At 35.1% G+C, this 20,672-nt stretch overlaps 1 protein-coding gene across 6 annotated transcripts in view; it reads left to right on the forward strand.

Moving 5' to 3' along the window:
- Positions 1-20,672, forward strand: part of ERO1B (endoplasmic reticulum oxidoreductase 1 beta) — a 64,470-nt gene that overhangs the window by 36,918 nt on the left and 6,880 nt on the right. For 4 of the 6 annotated variants that reach the window (XM_070471043.1, XM_070471044.1, XM_070471045.1 and 1 more), the window contains 10 exons: positions 1,164-1,237; positions 6,193-6,313; positions 6,469-6,515; positions 9,285-9,296; positions 10,943-10,969; positions 14,270-14,362; positions 14,469-14,715; positions 15,486-15,555; positions 18,319-18,405; positions 19,390-19,523. In XM_070471043.1, the coding sequence (XP_070327144.1) occupies positions 1,164-1,237; positions 6,193-6,313; positions 6,469-6,515; positions 9,285-9,296; positions 10,943-10,969; positions 14,270-14,362; positions 14,469-14,715; positions 15,486-15,555; positions 18,319-18,405; positions 19,390-19,523 (912 nt within the window). The remainder of the gene's footprint in view (positions 1-1,163; positions 1,238-6,192; positions 6,314-6,468; positions 6,516-9,284; positions 9,297-10,942; positions 10,970-14,269; positions 14,363-14,468; positions 14,716-15,485; positions 15,556-18,318; positions 18,406-19,389; positions 19,524-20,672) is intronic. The other 2 variants (XM_070471046.1, XM_070471048.1) reach the window with 1 other exon arrangement.

The following is a 20,672-nucleotide window of genomic DNA, read 5'->3' on the forward strand; positions in this document are numbered from 1 at the left end:
AAAAGTTCCTCTAAGTTAGTCATATTGCTAATAAGAAAATAGGCATTTATATCAAAATTGCTTTGTTCCTTACTATTTTCAGGAGAAGACTTATCTGATTAAACATGACTATAGTTATCATTTTAGTTGTAACTGGAACTTAGGCATTTTTGTTTTATGGCATCATATATTTCAACTGAGTCACTTATGGTATAGATTTTTTTATTAACTTTTATTTAATTATATATTCCCATAGGAGAAAATTCCATGGTAAATTAAATTGGAGATTTTTATTGGTAAGGTGGTTGTAGTGCAGACAGCCTTATATACGTCATACAGTGGTTACACTATGCAGCAGCTTCTCAAATGCAAAATAAATTATTGGCTATGACAGTATCACATTTAGGAATACCTGATTTATACTTAGTACATAATTTTTTTGTCTTGTTTTTTTTTTCTTTTTGTGTAGTGAGTAAAAAAGGATAATAATACTTCTCTTATATATGCTGCCACTGTGTATTTAAGATAGAGAAGATCTGAATATCTGTTAAAGGAAATATAGGCCAGGGTTTATTTTGAGTGTAGTTGTTCCTTTATCAGTTCTCCTGGACAGAAATCTTGTCATAGATTTTGTTAAATGTGAGGTAATGTGTAAAATGAATAATAACAATGTGATAAAAGTGACATTGGTGTTACTAAGGGGTGTTGGATGGAAGATCCTAGAAATGCATTTTTTTTTTAGTATTTTTGAATATAATATAAGTACAGAAGCAATTTAAATTAAAAGAATCTTGAAAGTTAATTTAATTCCTACTTAGGAAAAAATAATACATGTTTACTTCATTTCTAAGTCAATTGAAAAGACCAGCTTGAGTTTTGTGTTTAGTTGAATCTTATATGTATTTGTAAATTAGTTTTCTGGTCTAAGTAATCATCATTGAACTAGGCCTAAAATAGTTTTAATATAGTTAAAAAGTAAAAATCACTCATGGAAATTAATCTCTCTGTCTTTCGTATCACTTATTTTAATCATTGCTTCATGTGACCACTAACTGAATTTGTAATGCCATCTAATTAATGAAGAAGTGATCTCAGATTATCTATTTTTAAAACACTAGAATACAGTGTCAAACTTCTCAACTCCAAATTTAATCCTTTTTCTCTTTTATTCCTCCTTCCCCTAGTAATCAAAGCAAAGAAGCTTTCATTGACTGGGCAAGATATGATGATTCACAGGATCACTTTTGTGAACTTGATGGTAATAAAATAAACTATTGTAATTACATTATTTTAACTTTAACCCTTTTAAGATACTTAAATCAGTGAAAATACAGTCAAAGTTATAGCTTTAATACACAGGATGTTGTATGTGGATATTACTATAGTATTAAGAACTGGTATTCCAGGCCTTGTACTAAGTGCCTTAAGTTCATCATTTCTTAGCTTTACAACTACACTGATAGGTGTGTATCATTTTATATCTGAGGAAACTGAGTCTCAAAAAGACTAAAAACTTGCCCAAGATCACACAGTAGCAAGAGCTGAGTCAGAATTCAACCCTAGATCTCATTCCCACACATGTCTTCTTTCCATTGTGACACCCCCATCTCCTATGGACCTCTAATGCAAGCCACTTATAGGTCTGCGACCATATTATAGAAATGTTCACAATGAAATTAGTTGGAAGTCTCAACAAACTAACATAAAGACACCTTTCAATATTGGAGAGGACTCTGACTTGATCCCCACAGCCCTGTTTGGAATGGAATAAAGCCAGGCCATCACGGTTCAATAGTAACTACCATTTCTTTCAGCAGAAGATAATTGACGTGTCTCCAGATCTTTTGTCTACAGGAGAATACTCCCAATAATTGTGTTGCGTAGGCTTAGCACAATTCATTCGGCTTCTCTTTACCTTTTACCTTGGTATTGTTATATTTTTTGCGGTGGAAAAGGATTTGAGTTTTAAGCATGCATAATTAACAGGCAGCAGAAGTTCTTCTGAATTTTTAAAGCATCTAAAGTGGTCTGCTTTCTAAAAATTTTTGAAAGATTCATTTGTAGAATTGTGCTGTTAATACAGTCTGTAATGGGATACTTACTGGGCACCTCTCCAATATTATAGTAAATTGAAGAGACACTGGGAGAGGGAGTGTTATTACCACAGTTTATATGGTTTCAGCAAGGAAATGGTTAAGAAATCTGAACAGAGTTTTTTTGGATATAGTGATAGTCAAATTCATAAAATATTCCTGTTGTGATATTTAGAATTGGCAAAGGTTTCATCAAAGCAAGTCAGTATACCTGGGTAAGCACTCACATGGCTACCTACATAAAATCATCTTTAAAAAATTTTAGGATTCCATAATTAAAATAACTGGTAGTTTTTATAGTTTGTGTAGGTCTTAAACATGTGAAACCATGCTACTGGTTGGATTACCACTTCTTCTGGGTAGTAATGTTCATGTGTATCCCAAAGATTTTTTTCACCCACAATTAAAAAAAATACCATCAGAGTAGCTTTGGCGTCATTGTTATTTCAATAATCTAAATCATCAGATTAAAGCAAAAATCTAAAGAATGTTCACCCCAGTGTATTGGGATATAGCCAAACACCCCTGTTATCTGCTGATTTGTTTTTGACTTTGTTCTTCTTATTTGAAAGGAAGACGATCCTTACAGATCAAATAGTAGGTTTTTAAATAATTTAGTGGTTTAAGGTAGGCTGCTCTCCCTACCCCTCTCTATTTATTTATTTTTTTGTTATTGTTTTTTATGCGTGAGTTGCTGCTCAGATGTCACTTCATTAGAGAACCTGCTGTCATAAAAGAGCAACCGCTTTCCTCTCTGTCTCTGTGCATTGCTGCCTGCTCTCAGAGCACTAAGAACTGTGTGTGAGACGTTAGTTAACTGTTTATTGTCTGTCTTCAGCTAGACTGTGAGCCACTGGAGGGCAAGGACTTTGTCTCTTTGTTCATAACTGTGTCCCTAGTGCCTAGAACACTGCCTGGCTATGGTTCGTTCCCAATAAATATCTGTTGATTGAAGTAGTTGGTTCATATGGTAGTATTAGTTGCTCAGTCATGTCCGACTCTTTGTGAACCCACACACTGTAGCTCACCAGGCTCCTCTGTCCATGGGATTCTCCAGGCAAGAATACTGGAGTGAATTGCCATTCCCTTCTCTAGAGGATGTTCCCCACCCGGGGATCAAACCCAGATCTCCTGCATTGCAGGCAGATTCTTTACCTTTTGAGCCACAGGGGAGTCCTAGTTGGTTCATAAATAGCCAAAATAATGTGATAGATTTTTACTTTTTTAGTTTTCCCATTTCAGCAGATTCATTGATATGTTAAAAATACTGCTTGAAACAGGAGTTTCTAAATCTGGCTGTATATCAAAATTACTTGGGTGCTTTATAAACTATAGTTTCTCCTTGACTGAGGAAATTATGTTTTAATAGTAAATTGCAGTTTGGGGTAGCTTTAGAGAGAGAAGATTGTGGACTCAGTCCTGAGTCTGTAACCTAATATTTTTGATCTGTGCCCATAAGCAAAAAGCCTGCATATTAAGTTGGCCTGTGCAACCATTACGTTTTAAGAGATACATGGGTCAGGAGGGCTAGAGAATGCAATGTAGCCTCAGAACACTAATACTAAATTAGAGCAGTGAAAGGAAAATTCAATCGGATAAAAGGTGGTACTTGAGGAAGAAGAAGAAATAATAGTTCAGGTTGACAAATTTACAGAATTAGGTATTTTGACTGAACAGAAATTCTTTGAATCCTTAGGTAATTGTTAGAATAGTCAGAAAGAAGGAATAGCTTTGGAGCAGGTTTGTAGAGTGAGGAAGAAGACAAAACTTTCTGAGGGGAGGGTTTATTAGGGATCTAAGAGAACTGTCTGAATGAATGATAGTCGTACAAATGAAAAGAAATTCTAGTTTAGGAACAAATCCAGGAGTAAGAATGGGTGTGTTTTGTAGGGGACTTCAACCTGTGTATGCTTTTTCCCACATATGTTCTTCATTCTGGATGTCATGAAATTCTTGTCAGTATAGGTCAGGAGTTGACAAACTTTTTCTCTTGTAAATGGGCAGATAGTAAATATTTTAGATAGACCATAAATATTATATATATTAGATAGACCATAGTTTACGTGGCCTCAGTTGTAACTGCTCAAATCTGTCATAATAGTGTGAAAGCAGTACATAGGCAAATGAACAAGACTTGTGTTCCCATAAAACTATCTTTACAAAAATACTTAGCAGACCAGACTTGTCTTGTGGGCCATAGTTTGCTAACCCTTTCTATAGGTTAACAAAACCCACGTTTTTCATGATTTGAAAAAGTATTAAATTTTTTAAAACAACTTTTGGTTGAATTAAAGGAATACACATTAAGAACATGAAGAATGTAACTTTTACTTAATTTTAAAACCTGTATAATTGATTTTGCTCATGTGACTTTCTACTCCCTTGAAGTATGCTTTAAATCCATATACTTCAATATCTGAATCCAAGGATTTTTTTCTTTACTGTTTAGTTGGTTTAATTGGGTGAAGAGGGTGATATTAATTCAGTCTGCACATTCATAGATGACTCTACATAAGTGTAGGCTTATGTCTGTGCACACATGTACTTTATACATATGGAATATATGTATATGAGTATATATTTATGATATTAGTATTTAAGTTCGTATACGTAACTCAGTTTTGTAAGGTGAACTAAGAATGGCTCAAAGAAATTTAAAATAATTAACAGAAATTTGTTATTATAAAGCATTTAAAATTTTACTATAAAAGTAAAATTCGTTAATTATTTAAATTTTAATTTATTAAAAATTTTTAATTAAAATTAAAAATTTTAAATTAATTAGTCTTAAGTCTTGATTAAGAAATGTCCTTAGACAGTTTCTGTTCTTCCATTTACAAATAAACTGTTTTCTATGCCTTAATTTACATAGTGGCGTATCTGTATAATGTTAGTGCTAGAAATAGAACCAGTATTCTTTAAAAATCATGTTTCCATCATCTGTGAGATGCCACTCATTTACTAATGGGAAATTGAAATTATCTTTGTATTCTTCCTACATCATGAAAGTACCAGGTAGTTCTCAGAAGACATGTGTCAGGATACTCTTTTTTTCCCTTTAGATTTGTGGATAATCTTAATCTATGGTCATTGAATGGCCAGTGAATATTTTTGACTGACAGGTAATGAAACTAAGAGGCACTATATTTTAATGACCATATTTGGTCTTGTTTCAAGTCAGGTGACTATATATTAATGTCATTGATTAATACCATGACACCAAAAAGTAGGAAGCATATAAATAAAAGAGTACATCTGTGCCAACATACATAGCACTTCAGCCTATAAGTATTATTAGAATAGATTTGTGAAGCATAGTCATTATAATTTTTATATAGGTAAGAAAACCTATATTTCCCTTTTCTACCCAAAATATGAACCTCAATAATTAAGATGATTTTTCCTTTTATCTCTCTCAAAATATTGTCCAAATAGTGGAGATCTAGTAAATACTCATTTGGGTTTCAACATGGAAAGCCATTATTTAATTTTAAATGTGCTAATAAGTTCTTGAAGTTGTGCCTACTAACCTATATGTTAACCAGTTAATATGTTAAATAATATATTAACATTGGTAAAAATAAATTTGTAACTTTTTTTTACTAGAACATGGTGTAACTCTGAATGATCAAATTTGAATCTCAAAGTTATTGTACCATTTACTTCCTAAGTCCAAGCAGAGAGTAACTGAGAGATCTTTTTAAATATAATAAGTACTAACATGTCTCAAGTATGTGTTTAGGTAGCTGTATACATGGAGGGGGGCAAACACATGAAATATTAAAACAGGTTATGATTTGGTTAGGTCTGTTCAGTCTTGGTGGTTTAAACTTAAGAAGTAATTAATGCCTCTAATTAAGGTAAGGGATGTTATATTATTTAAAAGATCACTGAGCATCCAAAAGAAAGGGAGAAGTTATTTTTTCTCTCTTAAGTTCAAGTTATTTTAAATCCTGGGTAAAGGACAGTCAGAAGTGTGCTAACCACTCTGCCGTTTAACTTGGAGACGACTTGAAAGTGCAGCCTTTCTCTGACTTTTGTGTAGCCCTGCTTGCTTTGTATGGTAAACTTTGCATAGATGGTGACATATAGATGGCTTTATGAGTTGTTTCTTGTCCAGATGAGCGGTCTCCAGCTGCTCAGTATGTAGACCTGCTGCTGAATCCCGAGCGCTACACCGGCTATAAAGGGTCTTCTGCATGGAGAGTGTGGAACAGCATCTATGAAGAGAACTGTTTCAAGTAACTGGCGGGGGGGGGGAGGGGTGGGGGGGAAGAGGAGGAGGAGGATTGACTAGAGGGGAGGTGGGAGAAAGGGAATATTTGTTTCCTTTGGAAAAAATTACATCAAAATGTCAAACCACTTTACGTCTGAATTTTGTACTTTTCTTTTTCAGGCCTCGATCTGTTTATCGTCCTTTAAATCCTCTGGCACCCAGCCGAGGTGGGTGTCTCATACATTTTCATGTTTTTGGATATTGTTTACAAAATACCTTTGTAACTATATATTGAGAAAATGTTTAGCTATTTTGTATATTTGCTAATTTGAATGATTAAAAGAATAAGCTTAGTTCATAGTTGCATCAAGATTTCCACATGTTTTGTATAATTACTATCCTTTATTGACTGCTTGATATGTGCCAGGCCCTAAACTAGGAGTTTTATATAAAATAAATTAAAAATATGAATAATCCATATATATTAGAGGTTCTGGGGAACTCCTGAAAATCTGGATGTCCAGGCCTTATCCCATACCAGTTGTCAGAATCTTTGGAATCGGGATCCAGGTGTTGGTGATTTTAAAGCTTTCTAGATGCTTCTAGTATGCAGCCAAGTTTGAGAACCAGTGGCTCCTCCTGTGCTTTTCAGACTTCAATGTGCATACAGATCACCTTGGAGCCTTGTTAGATACCAGATTCTGATTCTGTAGGTCTTGGGTGAGGCTCCCAAGTGATGCCCATGTGCTGATCTGTGCACAACACTCTGAGTCAGAAGGATGTAGAGAAGTACCAGAAAGTTAGGTTGCCACTTGCCACACCAGGCTGCTGAGCACAGAACATGTGCTTCTGTGAAACTAAATTTCCCATTTTATGTAATTTAGTTCATTTAAATTAAAAAACTAAAGCAGTATAAAATATTTTTGCCCTTAAACATAATCTTATTGTTTTGGTAGAACCACTTTAACTCTTGCATCACAAAGCGAATTGTTGATGTACTTAATGCATGTATACCATTTACTTTTCAAAATGTGGATATGAGAAAACATTACATTTTTATTAGAAAAATATTTTAATCACATACATGGCTGGTATTATAGTCCTATGCGACAGCTTTATCGTACACAGTTGGAGGTTATTCAATGTAAAATTATTAGGCATATCTTCAGTCTGTTCCCAGTGAGGACCCAAACCCTGGGAGCAGCCCTGTGATTGATATTCGAATGCTTTCTTTAGACCAGGATTGATTTAGGAACTTGAATTTCCTGGTCTAGATTCATCTTTTTAGGCATTTCTCAAAACCAGAGAGATTTGGGAAGGTGGAATGAATGGACTGCTCTCAGATATGCCCTCTATCACAGGGTGGCATATAGTCTTCCCAAATTCATTCTGAAACTGCCTGGACAAGGTAATTGGAGTAGGAAGACGATGTGGATGGCTTCCTCCCCTTTCTCTCTTTTTACTACTTTTACTTAATAGCTTTTCTATTTTCAACTTAAATGTTTTTATTATGTAAGATTTTTATGAAAATTGAAACAATACAAAAATAACATAAAGTAAAAAGAGGACACTCCCCCCCTCCCCATTCCTACCCGCCTCCACACTTTTTCTCTTCCATAGTACAGTTTGGAAGGTATCCTTCCAGACCTTTTCTATAATAACTTGCTCTTTAAAAAATGTTTCTTTATTTATCTATTTTATTTTTGGCTGTGCAGGGTCTTCATTGCTGTGCGGGCTCTTCTGCAGTTGCAGCAAGCAGGGGCTCCTCCCTGGCTGTGGTGCTTGGGCCTCTCTTGTTGCAGACACAGGCTCTAGGGTGCTGGGGCTCAGTAGCTGTGTTTCCAGGGCTCAGTAGCTGTGTTTCCAGGGCTCAGTAGCTGTGGCTCCTGGGCTTTAGAGCACAGGCTCAGCGGTTGTGGCGCACAGGCTTCGTTGCTCCATGGCATGTGGAGTCTCCCCAGATCAGGGGTCAAACCCATGTCTCCTGCACTGGTAGGCAGATTTTTTTTACCACTGAGCCACCAAGGAAGACCATATGATCACTTGTAAAGCAGAAAGTACAATTGTTCATTTAATAAAAGCATCAAATCCTAAGAAACACTTCACTTCCATATTATGATAACTAAGACTTGAAACTGTAGAAGAGATGAGGAGAGGAAGGAAAGTGCTCAGAAAAGAAGATAGAGGGAGGAAAGAGGAGTAGAAAAGAGAAGTGTAGAAGAGGGAGACAAAAGATTGGGTAAGGGAGAGAATGGGTTCCAGGTGATGGTGGTACCCTAGGAAGTAATGAAACAGCTGTTGCTAATGCTGTTGATGAGCTTTCTTCACTCAAACTATGAATTGTTGATGAACAGCTGTTTAATATTCTTAACTATGTTTCTTCCATGCTACTCCTGAGCTATAACAGCTGGGCTTCTACAACTAGGTTTTGAACAGTTTTTGTGCAACAGAACTTTTTTTCAAAAATAAATCTTATTTTAGAATTCCACATGTAAAGCCAAAGCCAGGGCTGCTGTGGAGCCCGATAGTCCATCTTTCTGGCCTCTTCCCCATGTCTGGACAGTCCCACAGCACCTGCAAGGATGCTTTCATTGACGACAGTTTGGGAAGGGCTTTTATTCAGATGACTGTGTGCTGAAGAGCAGTAATTTAAGAAAGAAAAGTGCTCCAGTCTGAAAACACATGTTCAGAAAGAGTTATGTGCATAACAATTAAAGGAGTAACTTTGTATATTTGTTAATTATTGAAACTAGTGGTTTTTATGATTACTTGCTCTCTGATACTATTTATTGCATAAAACATATATGAAAATCTTGTGCTGTTTCACTTTTATTCTTATTAAGTCTTATTTGTAGGATAACTACAAGCCAACCAAAGTTAATGGTATGATTAATCGTTTAACACACAGTAAGTTTTAATCGCATATTAAAATCGGATTGGAATCTGAACTGTGGAAGACATTTTCTGATAGCCTATCTATTTATTTTCTCTTTCAGGAGAAGATGATGGTGAGTTAAAACTCTCATTTTATGTTTGCTGCAAGTGTAGAAGAAATGTCTTTAATGATCAAAATTTGATTTTTTCCTGTTTTTAATTCAAAAGTATTTATCCTATTTTTTCCCAGAAAATAACTACCAATCAATGGCGACCCAAAAAAGAGAGGTTTTTTTAATATATATAATTCAAAGTTACCCTATGTTAAAAACAGTATAACAACCATTCTACTTACATGTTTAGTATAGAAACAGGGTCACATTCCAAGTTCCCCTATTTTTTGGTTATTGTGATCTATTTGAATATGTTCTAAAGAAATGGAGAGAAATTAAAATAGTTTTATCAGATATTTGTCTTATGATTTCTTTATATTCTTATTGATTTTGTAATTTATAACCTCAGTCATCATTATTACACTTAATCTGATGAATGATAATTTGTCAACAGTAGGTTATTCCAGATTTCTAAATGAATATCAGTTATAACATGCCGCAAAACAGCCAAAATAACTATTTCATTTACTTAGCTGTGTTCAGGAGCACCATGATGAGCATTGTACACATTGTACAGGATGGAAAGATGTATAAAACATACCTTTCCTCTAGGAGCTAAAAATATGTACAGTAGTAATGATAAGCACTATTCATAAGAGATGATAAAGAATTATTACATACATAGTACAGACAGTAAGTGATGTAGTAGTTTGTTCAGAGGTGGAATAGATCCTCTCTCACTTGGAATATTACTGGAAAAGGTGGCATTTGAGATGGACAAATAATGGACCGATTTAAGCCAGTAGAATTGGATAGTATGTTCTACTTGAATGACAGCACAGACCAAGGAGTTGAAAAAGCAAAAAACAAGGCATGTTTTGGGAGACCCTGTTAGCAGTTGGAAAGACTTCACATAGGGTAGTTTAAATTAGAAAGATGAGTAGAGGACAGATTGTTGAGGACCTTGGAAGCTAGACTTTTGCTATTAACTGTTGGGGCTTTCTGAATAAACGAGTGAGATAATGAATGCTCCTTTGTAAGAGTATCATCTAAGTAAGAGCATATTGAATGAATGAATCTCTAGGGAAAGTATTTGTGTTGTTGCAGGGTGAAGACTCAGGAGACAAAGTAATTCCCCACCATCTTAATTTATCCCCTATACTCCTTGCTCAGCCATCTGTGTGTTGAGTTTTTATCCTCATGCTTTGCTTTTCACAATTGAAATAAGGATGGGTAACTTAGGAAGTATATTAACTATTCTTATCCTTATTGACTGCCATTTTTCTTTTCACTCAGAACAATAGTGGGCTAGGATTAGTTCTTTTAGCATGGTACACATAGTAAGGCCCCTTCATATTCTGGTCATTAACTTTTCTGAAGAATTATCTTGAAAACTAGAGAACTTTTTTTTATTATCCCTTGAAACTTGGCATTTTTAGATAATTAAGGAAGTATATGTAGCTTTACTGGTTCAGGAAAAATAGGATAATTAGTAATTTGATTTTTGTATTAAGTATAATTCACTTTTTTTCTGGAAGTTTTGAACAGTGCTATGGTTGTTATCATCAAAGGCAAACTTAAGATTGTTTCTCTTCAATCTTATGGATATTTAAGCCTTTAAGTAAATATGTGTATATAATTTTGATTGTTTTTGCTTTGTTTTTTAGGAGAATCATTCTACACATGGCTAGAAGGTAACCTAATGTCTACATTTTAAACATATTGGCATCTTACAAAAAGATAATTTAATATATATTTGTAAGTTTTAGGATTCATTACCTAGACAACTAATCTTGACAGTGTTTGAAAGAAAATAACATGTTTTATGTTATTATAGTTTAGGATAAAATTATTTGAAAATGTTGAGGATATTGGTCAGCTAAAAACCAGTGTTATGAAAATACACAGGGTAGATATGGTCATCACATTTTCATAACTGGTTTCCAGTCTTATTTCCATTCTGTATGTAATACTCATCCAAACTACTTTTCTAGGAAGCATTATGCAAGTCTGGTTTGTTAAGTAGAGACATTCTTTTTGAAAGAAAGTGGGTTTTTTTGTATATGAAATTAAGGGAAGATGAATTTGAATTCAGACTATTTTAAACATGTTTAAACATACAGTCTAAACTGTCTAACTAAAGCATAAAGTAATATAGATCCCAATATACTAGATTCTTATGTGTGTTAGTCATGTTATATTATGAATGGGATTTCTCTTTTTTAAATGAATTATTTTCGACATGCAAATACTGCTAGGAATTACACTGACAAATGGCCAACGTGGGAAAAGATGCTTAGCTTTGTTTAATTAGCTTTATTCTAAAAGTACAAATTGCAAAAAATAGCATTTAGTTCAAAAGAGGTGGGCAAAGACTCTGCATATTGATAATCGAGGATAAGAATGAAATTTATGGGCAGTGTCAAATTCTAGGATATATACTATACACCCCAGAATCTCCTAGTATCCTATTGATGGGAGTCCATTGATACATGGTTCAGTGAGCACTCCCATTTGTAGGCAACTGATTCAATTTCTCTGAGATTCAGGTTGCTGATCTGGGGCACAAGAGTGGCAATAGCCATCCAGCTTACCTACTCTGTGAGTGTAGATGATGCCTGTGAAAATTGCTTTGAGAATCACTAAACAATGTACAAATGCCAAATAATAGTATTACAGTAAGTCTAGTCCTTTTGTGAGAAAAAAATTATATATTGTTGTCCTATAGTTTGGTTGGTGAAAATGAATTTGAATGAAATTAAATCCAGAAGAGAAAGAGGAGAACCACTTGCTAAAGTCAGCATTTGGATTTGCTAGGCATAGGCCTGGCAGCAGACTGCAGGTGGGGGTCAGCTCTCCAGCACTTTCCTGCTAAGAGTATTGTATATCTTCTTGATGCATTCACTTGGCACATCTTTTATTGTTAAGATTTTTCTTGAAGTTGCCTAATTTTCAGTTTATGGAAGTATAGATTTTTCTTCCTTCCTTCCCACTTACCACCCATCCCTGTTTTAGGTAAGGAGCTTTGTGAACTTTGCAAATTTGAATTGCCTCCTAGTTTTTCATGTTTTCATTTTTAGGCATATGAATTTTCATGAGCTTTGCTTTGCTTATTTTCCATTCTCTTATCTTTAGATATTTTACTGCTTAGGTTGAAAGGAAGAAAAAGTGAACCTCAAATCTGATCATTTTGCTACTTAATAACAGATTTGATTCGAAGTTTTACTACAGGAGAATTTAGTACCTAATGTTTTATCAAAGCTATTCATATTGTTTATATCCCTCGTTACCATAAACTTGGCCATATGCTTTTTTTTAAAGAGGTAAATGCTGCATTTAATTTTTATTTATTGTGAGGAAACAACAAAATAGAATTTAATTTCTACCTTTATCCATGGGGTTTCCCAGGTGGCGCTAGTGGTAAAGAACTGCATGCCATCGCAGGAGATGTAAGAGACGCAGGTTCAATCCCTAGGTCAGGAAGATCCCCTGGAAGAGGGCATGTCAACCCATTCCAGTATTCTTAGTTGGAGAATCCTGTGGACAGAGGAGCCTGGTGGGTTACAGTCCATAGGGTCGCAAAGAGTTGGACACAACTGAAGTGACTTAGCATGCACACATACTCTATCCATGAGATGAGATGAGAATATTCTAGGAAGAATTCTGAATTCGGAAATGAGATCTCAAAATAATTATTTTTTCCTATTAGAAGTTACTTGCTTCAGAGCCATCTGTTGTAGAACACAAAGGGAAAGTAAGTTGAAGATCTAAAAAATCCTAAAAAGATGCAAAGTAAGCCATATACATACTCTTAATGTCTTAAAAAGCCTTCAGCATATAAATGAGATTATTTCTTAGTTTTCAATGTTGGAGCCCATTTTTCCCCATGGCGGGGAGCAAAAAAGACAAAAACAAACTCTTGAGTGGTAGAAAAGGGGAAAAGCTCATTGTTATGGATCTGATGGATTCTTAAAGACTAATTTTTGCATTTTTACTTTAAAAAGTTGCTATAAAGAATATTTTCTAAAAATATTGTTCCTTTTTTATTGTGGAAAATACAGTATAAAATTTACTTTCTTGGGCATTTCAAATTTTACTTAATAGCATTAAGTACATTCATAATATGTATTACTCTTATAATAAGAGAAAATGTTTTTAAATGGAGGCAGGGGTAGGATAGGATGATGAAATCATCTTGACCTCTGTTTTGAGCAAGAGCCTCTGGGGCTTAAGAAGGCTACAAAAGATAAACTTCCATCACAGTCCTAAACTCCATCTTGATGTGGTTTTACTCACATAGTAAATAGCACACATTTTTTTATTGACTGGATGTCTGTCTTCTAGGTCTGGGCTCCTGAGAAGCAGAACACATAGTTAAGTAGAGAAATCCAGGACAAAGGATTAATAAGACACAGTAAAGAATCTAGAAGAAGGGGAATTCCCTGGTGGTCCATTGGTTAGGATTCTTCGCTTTCACTGCTGAGGGCCTGGCTTCAATAATAATAATAATAATAATAATCTAGAAGAAGGAGAGAATTCAGTTTCAGTCTCTTCTTCCTCCACTATCAAGTAGGTTCAAATAAGACATTTGTAGGGAAGGGAAAAGGAGAAACAGCTATTGTTAAGCCGAAGCAGTGACTTTATGTCTGCTTTAGTTTAGCCTAAACCACAAAGTCTGTGCTATTGCCTTCTGGGTAACATGTGGACTTTAACCAAGTGCATCTGCTCGAGTGTTTGGATCTTCAGAAGTCCAGACATTTGTATCTTATTCTGCATTAAGTTATCATATTCAGTTATCTCCGTGCTGAAGTCAAAATCTTATTTTATCTGCTAGTGAGAGAATCTCAAACTAATTATTTTATATTGTTCCTTGATTTATTTTTAATGTCCTTGAATCTTAACTTTAAAAATAAGCCTGCATACCAAATCCTCTTGATTCAGTATTTCTGTTATCTAAATGGATGTAATTTCTTTTTCAATATTTTTCTGACTAGGTTTGTGTCTGGAGAAAAGAGTGTTCTATAAGCTTATATCGGGACTTCATGCTAGTATTAATTTACATCTGTGTGCAAATTATCTTTTGGAAGGTAATCACATTTTTTCTATTAGTATAAAAATTGTTGGGGACAAGAATATATTCTTTAGAGAAAAAAATCTTATTTATTAAAAGTACATAATGTATTTCTTTTTTAGAAACCTGGGGTAAACCTAGCTGGGGACCTAACATGAAAGAATTTAAACGCCGATTCGACCCTGTGGAGACCAAGGGAGAAGGCCCAAGAAGGCTAAAGAATCTGTACTTCCTATATTTAATTGAGCTTCGAGCTTTATCAAAAGTGGCCCCATACTTTGAGCGCTCAATTGTCGACCTTTACACTGGAAATGTGCAAGAAGATGCTGACACAAAAACCCTTCTACTGAATATCTTTCAAGATACAAAGTAAGACTTGAATTATCAGTGATCTGAAACTCTCCACTCTAATTGAATGAGGTAGTTCTTGAAATACAACAAAAACTGACTCCTGAAAGTTGGTTAGGAAAAGGGAGAATTAGAACTGAGAGACAGTGTTCATTGCATGGCAGCGTTTTAAAATTTTTTTCTAAAAATGTTGACTGAAAAGTTTTATTGCATAAACTTTCACACTCGAGAATAGGCTGTATTTTTAAATATAACTTTAAATTTTATGTAGTGCCAAAATTAAATGTTATTTTAGTGTTCCTTCTACCAATTTTGTTTTCTTCCAGTTGCTATTTAAATTCATCGTAATATGTGTTAGCATAAGGATAGATTACCTAAGAGAACATTAGCTTTACATTCTACAGTTTAACCTTAAAAAAATATCCTGGATCTATGAAATTGCAGTTTACTGATTGTTAAAATAAGCATGGAGGAAAGTTGGGTTAAGAAATGCTTAAGGTAAATTGTGCATTAAATTTTTTGAAATGCTAACAGAATGTCTTACATTTTTCACATAAATTATTATTAATTTTTTAGGTTATTTCTGTCATATAATTTCTTCAAAACCTTACAGTCTTACAAATTACAAAGCCCTCTTTTATTGAATAGTTATATGTAAACTGTTGCCACCTTCTCATGTTACCAAACCTTACACATGAGTAAATTATGAATTTTAAATATTTGTAGGGATAGAAAATTCTACCAGAACTTGAATTTTTCATCTGTAACTTATAATATTTTCCTTTCATCAGGTCCTTTCCCATGCACTTTGACGAGAAATCCATGTTTGCAGGTGACAAAAAGGGGGCCAAGTCGTTAAAGGTAAAAAGTTCTTGACTGGTGGGCAGAGTGGAGAGCAGCTGACTGGTTGTGTTTTAATTTTTTTCCTCTAAACTTCCTTTCCCAGTTCTCAGTCTGGTTGGTCTGATTGGATTTTACTGTAAATGAAACAAAAAACTCCTCTCAGCTCCTTTTTCTCTCTAGTTTGCCCCCTGCTTAGTGAATCTTCAGTTGTAACTAATGACACCTTTGTAATTGTCTTTTTAAAAGACATTATTTTGAGAGGAAGTTTTCTTTCTTTTCTTTCTTGTTTTGATTCATCTTAAAAGCAGTCATGCACTGTTAGCCACTTCGAAGATAGTAATAGCATATTTTTAAAAGTTTATTTTATGAACTATTAGTTTTTCAAACAATTATGTTTTTGTACTTATGGACTAACATATAAGGCAAAAATTATCTGTTGACTTGGTATATCAGAAAGAGACTATATTTTAGGAATATTATGAAACTTCACATTAGGAGCACTTCATTTTCATTTGCTTACAGCAGAGGGCCCCAGTCTCCCAGATCTAATAATGCTTGATGATCTGAGGTGGAGCTGATGAAATAAAGTGCACAATAAATGTCATGTGTTTGAATCATCCTGAAACCATCCCCCCTCCCTGTGCATGGAAAAATTATCTTCCATGAAATCAGTCCCTAGTGCCTAAAAGGCTAGGGACCACTGGCTTATAGTAATTAAGCAATACATTACACCTTTACAGTTTGACTCCTGGAGAAGGAAATGGCAACCCACTCCAGTATTCTTGCTTGAAAAATCCCATGGACGAAGAAGCCCGGTAGACTACAGTCCATGGGGTCGCAAAGAGTCGGACACGACTGAGCGACTTCACTTTACAGTTTGATAAAAGTATTTGAAATGGACTGGCAAATAGTCTTCTACTATAGCACTATAATTTTTTATATGCAATTCTGAAATCCAAAAGCTCCAACCACTGGAACATTTTTCTTATGTTTGGTGCAAATTAATTTGTTAGCAAAACCTAACCTGAACTGATGTAAAGATAGTTATAGAAAGTGAAAGTGAAGTCGCTCAGTCGTGTCCAACTCTTTGTGACCCCATGGACGGTAGCCTGCCAGGTTCCTCTGTCCATGGAATTTTCCAGGCAAGAATACTGGAGTGGGTTGCCATTTCCTTCTCCAGGAGATCTTCCCAACCTAGGGATTGAACCTGGGTCTCCCTCATTGTAGGCAGATGCTTTACCATCTGAGCCACCAAGGAAGTCTAACCTGAACTGATGTAAAGATAGTTACAGTGTTTTTTTTAAAAATTCTGCTTTGTATGACTATTATTACATTTTGCTACAAAAACAATCATATATTTGATTATAAGGGGTTGCCATATACTCCATTGGGGTGTTTCATAATAAATAGTGTTGTGTACTTTATTTCTAAAATCTGAAAAATTCTGAATTCTGAAACATATTTGGCCCCAGGATATTTTAGATGTAGACATGCTACAAGAATGAATAAATTAGTCAGAGTTGCTTGGTATTTCTGAAATGAAGTAGTTTAGCCACACTGTATTTTAGTTTTAGAAGGTTGTTTTGATTTATGGTTGTTTTAGATGTATATTAATATTATGGTATTTAACATAATGTTAATTCATTTTTTAATGCTTCCTACTTTATAAGTGTTTATATAAATTTTATACTTTTGATCAAGACAACTATAATTATGTATCTTTTTTTATAGATGAGGAAGGTAAGATTGAGACCAGACTAAAGTTTCACAACTAGCTTTTAAAGTGTAAAATGCTGGAAATTTGGTTTGCTACTTTTCAAAGGTATATAAAGGAGAATTTAAATCCATTTTCCATCTGCTCCAAAGCATGAGAATTCTATGAGAGCACAAAGGAGTTTTTGGAATGTTTCTGTTGTCTTTCTTTTGGCCAAGCTACAGATTCCTCCAAACACTTTGGGCAGCGGGGCTGGGCTTTTGATGGGCCAGAGTTTTCAGGTGACTCACTCCAGCTCTTTGCAATGAAACGTTTGCCTCAGTACAATAAAATGATGTTTATTTTCTACATTTGCCCAATGAAAAGGATGAGGAAACTTTCTCTTAGTGTTGTCCTTGGAGAAGCTGAGACTGACCTTAGTGTCAGAGAAACCTGTGCACAGATCACAGGCAGAAGCGTTACCTAATTGTGTGGGAAACTAGTACAGCACCATTCAAGGATCCAGTAAGTGAGCACCCCTGGAGAAGCAGCCTTAGCGAATGTGGGGGACTGCGCGACCACACACTGTGGTCACCCATGCTGACAGCACGTGCACAAACATGGGGTAGCCCTAAGGAGAGACGTGGGAATTGATCCTTGTTCCAGGACTAGCTTTCTGATTTACACTTACACAAAGCAGTGCATCCAGAGTAAATAAAACATAATGTAGATATGTATTTGCCACTGCCTGTATGCAGATATCAAATGGAAGCAGCAGTTAAGCTCCTTCAAAGTAAAAACCATGCATGATTTACTCTAGTGTCCCCCACAGTGAACATGTTGGTGCTTGGCATGGAGTAGCCTCTCATTAAAAAATTGGTTGAATTAATATGTGGAGTGAATTTTATAAAATGCTATTAATGTTAGCTATTTCATATGCATGCTATGCTGTACAACTCCAGATGATTTTCTTCATTGTTGAAAAACACAACTCATTCATTAATAAGCTTCAAAATGTTTTTAGAATTCAGGCAAGTACAGTTTAATTTTAATGTCTAACTAGAATGAAAATATTTTCTGCACATTAGGAGGAATTCCGGTTACATTTCAAGAATATCTCCCGTATAATGGACTGTGTGGGATGTGACAAATGCAGATTATGGGGGAAGTTACAGGTTTGTGTGTTGTTTTCTGTTCTGAAACTATTACTAACCTTAAATTTCTGCACTGAGAAGTTGAAAGTTTTTGTTAAAATGTCCTCATTGTTCATTGAATTAGAGACCCAAAGTGTGGTTTTGCTATTTTATTTATGAAAAAAATTAGTGTGTCATATGTATATGTATAAGGTTGTTTTTTCTGTTATTCTAGATTAATGATTTTGGTTTTATTATATGTTTCTGTTGGTACAATATCAGATTTCATTCTGAAGTTGGGTGATTATAAATAGATTGTACTGGTATTTTACATACCTATTTAGAAGGTAAAATATAATCATATAAAAAACTTAATTATCAAATTTTAATCACTGACTTGGTATTAGTGATCAGAAGAAGGAGGTCCCCTAATCACAAAATAGGAAAGTCTGCACAGCAGGACCATTTCCCTATATATTTCAGTGTAAAAAGGCTTGTGTGATATTTTCTATCATCTTTTTACAAAGATGATAGTAAGTCATAGAAAATCAGGAGATGGAATATATTTTAATGGTGACTACACTGAAATCAGATTTTTCTTTTTCTATAGTGCTAATAATTGAGAAATTATTAAGTGTAGGTATCACTAAGAACTTAAAATGATTTCTAAGTTTTGAATTGCTAGGGGCTAGAAAAAGTGCTTTCAGGGTTACTTATTGAACACTTCTGATCCTAATGTGATATTTTCTTGGTTAAAAAAATGGCATTTTAGTAATTTGGAATAGTATGATATGTATCCAAAAAGTGTGAAACTTTTCAGGTTTCCTTAACAGCTTCAATAAATTTATCATATGCATAATCTGTGAGAAGTAGAAACTATGTTTTGCATAGCTGAATATTTTGGTGAAAAGTTCAGTTCATTTGAATTTCCTACCTTCTCATCACAATGACTGAATGTTTCTTTAAACTTTTATAGCAATTATTATTACGTGAATTTAATTGCAAGTTTATCACTATTTTCTTTAGACTCAGGGTTTAGGAACTGCCCTGAAGATATTATTCTCTGAAAAAGAAATCCAAAAGCTTCCAGAGAACAGCCCATCTAAAGGCTTCCAACTCACTCGACAGGAAATAGTTGCTCTTTTAAATGCTTTTGGAAGGTGAGAACTCTTCTCAGCGGCTTCCCTGGTGGCTCAAATGGTAAAGAATCCTCCTGCAATGCAGCAAACCTGCATTCGATCCCTGGGTCAGGGAGATTCCCTGGAGAAGGAAATGGCAATCCACTCCGGTATTCTTGCCTGGAAATTTTGATGAACAGAGTAGCCTGGTAGGCTACAGTCCGTGGGTTGCAAGAGACAGACATGACTTAGTGACTAAACAACAACAACACACAACAACAACTCCATTTATAGTTACTATAAAATGTTGACTGTATTCCTGTGTGGTACAGTGTATCCTTGTAGTTTATTTTATGTATAATAGTTTGTACCTTTAACTTGTTACCCCTGTATTATCCCTTTCCCTTTCCTCTCCCCCACTGGTCACCACTAGTTCTCTGTAGCTGTGAATCTTCTTCTTTAAATATATTTAAGTCTAAATAAAATTAAATTGAGAAAGAACCAGATACCAACTTCCTCAGAATTTCTCTCAATCTCATAAGGAATATTCACAAATGCAGCCCTTCCAGCTTCAGTTCTCTAGCTCAGTTCAGTTCAGTTGCTCAGTCGTGTCTGACTCTTTGCGACCCCATGAACCGCAGCAGCCAGGCTTCCCTGTCCATCACCAACTCCCGGAGCTTACTCAAACTCACATCCATTGAGTCAGTGATGCCATCCAACCATCTCATCCTGTCATCCCCTTCTCCTCTCACCTTCAATCTTTTCCAGCATCAGGGTCTTTTCCAGTGAGTCAGTTCTTCACATCAGGTGGCCAAGTATTGGAGTTTCAGCTTCAGCATCAGTCCTTCCAATGAATATTCAGGATTGATCTCCTTTAGGATGGACTGATTTGATCTCCTTGCAGTCCAAGGGACTCTCAAGAGTCTTCTCCAACACCACAGTTCAAAAGCATCAATTCTTTGGCGCTCAGCTTTCTTTATAGTTCAACTCTCACATCTACACATGACTACTGGAAAAGCCACAGCTTTGACTAGAAGGACCTTTGTCGACAAAGTAATGTCTCTGGCTTTTTAATATGTTGTCTAGGTTGGTCATAGCTTTTCTTCCAAGGAGCAAGGGTCTTTTAATTTCCTGGCTGCAGTCACCATCTGCAGGGATTTTGGAGCCCCCCCAAAATAAAGTCTGCCACTG

This window comes from Odocoileus virginianus, chromosome 7 (assembly GCF_023699985.2).
Source record: "Odocoileus virginianus isolate 20LAN1187 ecotype Illinois chromosome 7, Ovbor_1.2, whole genome shotgun sequence".
NCBI lineage: Eukaryota > Metazoa > Chordata > Mammalia > Artiodactyla > Cervidae > Odocoileus > Odocoileus virginianus.